General features: G+C 40.4%; 1 protein-coding gene across 4 annotated transcripts; it reads left to right on the top strand.

Annotated features, from left to right (window-relative positions):
• The first annotated feature begins 269 nt into the window (after positions 1 to 269).
• Positions 270 to 4,686, top strand: LOC112287947 (histone deacetylase 15). 4 transcript variants are annotated; one of them, XM_073536901.2, is made up of 8 exons: positions 270 to 361; positions 687 to 808; positions 1,328 to 1,663; positions 2,111 to 2,191; positions 2,431 to 3,013; positions 3,120 to 3,483; positions 3,818 to 4,054; positions 4,375 to 4,686. In XM_073536901.2, exons 3-8 carry the CDS (start codon positions 1,336 to 1,338, stop codon positions 4,393 to 4,395), a joined length of 1,614 nt encoding a protein of 537 aa, XP_073393002.1. In that variant the 5' UTR covers positions 270 to 361; positions 687 to 808; positions 1,328 to 1,335; the 3' UTR covers positions 4,396 to 4,686. The 4 variants fall into 4 exon arrangements, with proteins under 4 accessions (XP_073393002.1, XP_024387375.1, XP_024387374.1 ...); XM_024531607.3 differs by having other exon boundaries at positions 699 to 808; XM_024531606.3 differs by having other exon boundaries at positions 734 to 808.
• The last annotated feature ends 719 nt before the right edge of the window (positions 4,687 to 5,405 follow it).

Raw genomic sequence — 5,405 nt, forward strand, 5'->3', positions numbered from 1 at the left:
CATTCCCTTGTATATATATATATATATATATGTATATATAAACATATATTCATAAGCCACTTGAAACTTATCCAATATCAAATCTTATCCAATACTCACAGTACATGAAGAGAAGGAAAGCTTTTACAGCTCTAAAGTGTCATTTTCGGCTTCCTCTTTCTAAGCTCTCGCGGTCTCATTGAAACGCATCGGAAGGGTCGTGGAAAGTTACTAGCCCCTGGCAGTCCAATAAAACCCTAAGTGTGTTCGAAACGCTCGCCGACGCAGTCAAAATCAGCGCACAAATCGTCTGGGATTGCTTCAACATGTCGTGACGTAGCGAATTGAAAGAGGATTTCGTGGTTGCAGGCTTCTTCTGGAGGTGGGTTGTTCTTGGATTGTAGTGTTTTGCCCTTATTAGGAATTTTCACCATGCTTCTGCCTTCAGAAATAGAAGATGTTGGGTTTCTGTTAATTTCTTGGTCTAGCAGCGGTTCACCTCGGTTTAGGTCACGGCCGTTTGAATTTTGTATGATTCGTAGTGTCTGTCAGCTGGTTTCAGCCAGTTCTGTTGATGTGAAAACTTAGGGCTAGGGTTTCTGGAAACTATACGTATTTTCAGCGACTGTTCACGTATAGATTGTGCCATGTGTACTCTAATGAAACCTCCGATCGATGACCGGCAGTGGAAGTATGATTTTTCGTAGTTTGTATGACAGAGCAATCATCTGACAGTAGCAGACCGGCTGTTCAGGTGAATCGAAAGTTTCCTCGTCGTCGAGCTCAGTTTCTTCTCTGTGCGTGACCATCGAATGAAGTTTTCGTGAAGGTTCTGCTCAATAAACTGAATACCTTTACTTTCTGCTCTGTGTATTTGCAGTATGTGGAATTACAGTTCACGTGTTCTTGAGTATGTGCCTAACAGAGCTATACGTTCATTTGTTTAGTTGGTCTCTTACAGTTGATGTTGGATGATTGGAGTGTTTATATTCAGTATCTTTTGGGTCTCTGGCCGTTTGTTTTCAGATGAGCAGTGATTTCATTGGTTATTCTTTATTGTAGGTTTTCTTTCACTAAGATGGATGGTTAGATTGATGAGTGTAAAATTGCAGTTTTAGGAATTTACATACATTTTGACATTCATACATACATATGTACATATATTTAGTTTTCTTCCTTTTCATTGGAGAATTATCTAATTCAGACGAGTACACTCAACAAGAGATGGTACAACTGTTGATGCGTATGGATGTACCCCGTCATTCTTTTCGTGGATTTTAAATCACCTCAGATTGGTTGAATGTATATACGTCGTGTTACCGTTGATCAATATTTGTCGTGCTTTCAGGCACAGTAATGGATGCAAACAGCCCTGCAGAGGGCAAGCTGGATTGCAGTTCATGTGATGATGCTGTCAAGAATTTCGTGATTCAGGAAGAGGGGGAAGACATAGAGAATGACGTACATCCGTTTACTGCATTTCTTGTATCGCATGATATTGAAGACGAAGACGAAGACGAAGTCGAGTCAGAAGATGAAGAGTGGCAGCCCCATGTGCGTTGGATTTGCATAAACTGCACAATGCCGAATCCAGAAGATGAGGACCATTGCTGGAAGTGTAACGAACAATGTGATTCGAACATTTTGGAGCAAAAGTTAGCGTCTGTGCCATCCGAATTAACAGGTGTGGAATGTAAATATTTAATTACCTGCTATTCAGTACCTGGAACTCCTGAAGCATGTGGATGTTGCATGCTGCTTTGTAGAACGGATGTTTTGCTTGACGTGCATTGGAATCATATTTAAAAACATTAATATGTCAATGGTCTTCCGAACATCTTTCGAGTAGCTTTATTGCTGCGACTTGAAGTTCTGTTCACAAAACCTGTTTCATTTACGCCGCAACGTTGTCTTTATGTTTGAATGTCTGAAAGACTTTGGTTCTTGGTTAGCCATTGCGTTTTACCTTTGTCCAACAGCAGCAGCTGTATATGGCATAAATCGTCTTTTGTACGTCAGTGACCATTCGGCGTTATTATTGAAAGTAGATCATGTAATATTTATTTTTTTCTCGAGTAGGTGTAGAGGCTCATGGTTTTTCTTAGGTGCTTCTTGTCTTTGTCTGTGACAGGCGTTGATGGGTTTGCGAAATCTACAGCAGCGGAGGAGCTTAGTTTTGCAGAGAGGATTTCGAAGAACTTGACATTTTCAGGTAAAATCGAAGAGTAATGCCTTGCTTTCCTTATTTAATGTGACAATTTGAATGCTGGGATTCAGGGATACCATACTAACGAGTGATTCTTGGACCGTGATGGTATTTCATCTGTTTCTAGCAAAGTCCTCTTAATCAGGTACATGAAATACTAGCGTTGTTTACATACCTCGATCAAAATCAGGATTCAGTACATTTTAGTCAGTGGGTTTTCTAAGTTCTGACCCTCAACAATGCAGGAACATTCGTGTCTGGAAATGAAAAGAAAACCGTTATTGGTTTCGACGAAAGAATGTTATTACATGAGGAAACTGGAAAATCACACCCTGAGCGCCCAAATCGACTACGAGCTATCATGGAAGGCCTTCAAGCTTCTGGATTGCTCTCCGAAAGATGTTTTACAATACCTTCCAGAGAAGCTACTGAAGCAGAATTGGAAGTTGTCCATACTGCCAATCATATAAGTGCAGTGCAAGCTACAGAAAGACGAGGCTTAAGTTACTTCACTTCTGACACATATGCTAACGAACACTCTGCATTAGCGGCAAGACTAGCAGCTGGAATTTGTGCAGATCTGGCATCAGCTATCATGACTGGAACGGCCTGCAATGGTTTTGCAGTGGTTAGGCCACCTGGACATCATGCTGAACAAGACCAAGTCATGGGATTTTGCTTGCATAACAATGTATGCGTCGCTGCTCGAGCTGCGCAGGCTTCCGGGGCGAAGAAGGTTCTTGTTGTTGATTGGGATGTTCACCATGGGAATGGGACCCAAAAGATTTTTGAACAAGATCCAACAATACTGTATATCTCCCTTCATCGGTGAGATTCCTTTTCCAAAGCTTCTTTCGTCGTTTTTATACCAGGAAATTCGTTGTTCTTTAGTGTTTTTTGCTTGTTGAGCTCACTAGATAAACTCTTACCGCAGACATGAAGCTGGTGCGTTCTATCCTGGAACTGGTTGGGCACATCACGTGGGGAGTGGCCCTGGTGAAGGGTTTAGTGTCAACATACCATGGAGCTGTGGCGGAATTGGGGACGAAGATTACCTGTCAGCATTTCAGCACATAGTCATGCCAATTGCTCGTCAATTTGAGCCAGATATAACAATTGTTTCAGCTGGCTTTGATGCCGCTAGCGGAGATCCTCTGGGAGGTTGTGATGTAACTCCTGAGGGCTATGCACAAATGACTTCCCTCTTGAGCTTTCTTGCAGCTGGCCGGATCCTTGTTGTCCTGGAAGGAGGTTATAATCTGCGCTCTATTTCTGCCTCAGCAGCTGCTGTTATGAAGGTAATTTAGCATATTCATGGATTTGAACAGTTGGGCGTAGTTAACAAGTCGAGTGATGGTCCTATGCAGCCTCATTGCTTTGTGTTCAATTGTTCGCGTGATTTTTTTACTTATGCGGCGATGTGTGCTATATTATTAGACTGTTAGTTTTCTTCAAAAATAATCATCTCTGAGTAGCGAAATAACCAAGTTCATTGTGTCTGTTACTGGTAATGCCTTTTGGTTATTAATGTGACGAGCCATGAATATCCTGCATTGGGATATTCGAGGAAAACAATTTCTCATCGTTTGGTCTGGAACTTAAATTTGCTGACATGCCTAGTGTTTGGTATAGGTTCTTCGAGGTTCAAACCCTGGTCCATTGCCAGACAATCTCCAGCCAACTCCTGCGGGCGTAGGAGCCATGCTGGATGTGTTCACGATTCAGAGACGATACTGGTCAAATCTACATGATGCGACATTCTTAAAATTGGAAACTCTTCTAGACACTTGGTCCAAAGCTGGTGAAGGGAAAGGCATTAAACGGCGATACATTGACAATCCAGTTTGGTGGAAATGGGATCGCAAAAGGGTAAGGGATCAGAGAAGCCTCATTCTCGTTCTAAGCATGGTCACCCTCTCGTGTTTTGTCAGTCATAATCTCTCAGCAAGTTAGCATACAGCGGCCATAAACTGATTATGTGATATACCAAAGAGACATACTTTTTGAACTTGTCAAACACTGGTAGTATCTGATACTGGGACTACTTATTCACAGGCATATTTAGTGTGGTTTTAGTTTAGTCTTATTTTTTTATTTCTTAAATTTAATGTTTTGGGGGCTTTAGTGAGAGCGACTCAAAGGTTTTGTTTATAATTTTTGTACGATACTGAACAGGCATAATGTTGCAGTTTTGCGCAGATGTACCATAAAGAGGCAAAAAATTGCCTCACAAGGGCGCTACTATTTAGATCTTAAGAGCAGAGTGCAAAAGCAAATCCAATCTAGCTGAGTCTACTGATTAATATCGAAGAACTAGTCTCTGAAATAGTTACTCAGCCTGTATATTAAGTCTTTATTGAACTGCATTTACTTGATAACATTGATTATTTTAATCCTGTGTAAACTTGTTCCAAGTCGGTGCCCGAAGATTGTGGCCTATACAATGGACTGCTTTGGCTGATGCCGTGTGAAATGGAATTACCACACTAGGTTCTTATCCAGCTTATCGCCTCCCGTAGCAATGCTCGACTTGGACTATCGTTTAATTTATTCATTGTTGTCCACCGAGGTAATCTATATGCAAAATGTTAAATATATTGGATAATGTGCACAGTGAATGATTCGGTTCACAGTTCATTTTTTTTTTTACCAAGTTTGCATTATCATTGATTTGATTTTGATCCTTTTAGTATTGAACAGAGTACCATTAACTCTTGCTGTGTTGCATGTTTTGTTAAATAAGCCTTCGGTGCCCAAACCAAATTTAGATGCGTATCTGTTCCAAACAATTTCAATCCATCCAGTGAGTCGCGGTGAACATTTTTCAATTTACCCTTTGTGTGTCACGATGGGAGGGAATTCACAATGAGAAACGGGACAGCTTCTGTAATTACGTGATGTTGAAAGTTCCCAGACACGCACAGCTCACCATTCAGACCATTTCAAGCTTTCAACTAAGTCGACACCTAAATTATACTTCAGAGTAAAATCTAGAATTGTAGAATGAAGTAGACCAGTTAACACCTTTTAAAAAGTGCTATGCTCTCAAATTATGGCAATTCATCACAAAATTGAGTCTATCCAATGCTTTGATTGCATATTATGAATTAAAGAAAGAAATTAATAATATTCTAACACCTTTAGTTAAGAAAAATATGAGAGTGAGAAAACATCTAAAATCTAAATAATTAAGATTTATGTTATTCTATTCTTCAAAATT

Source organism: Physcomitrium patens, chromosome 10, assembly GCF_059467195.1.
Source record: "Physcomitrium patens ecotype Gransden chromosome 10, ASM5946719v1, whole genome shotgun sequence".
Lineage (NCBI taxonomy): Eukaryota > Viridiplantae > Streptophyta > Bryopsida > Funariales > Funariaceae > Physcomitrium > Physcomitrium patens.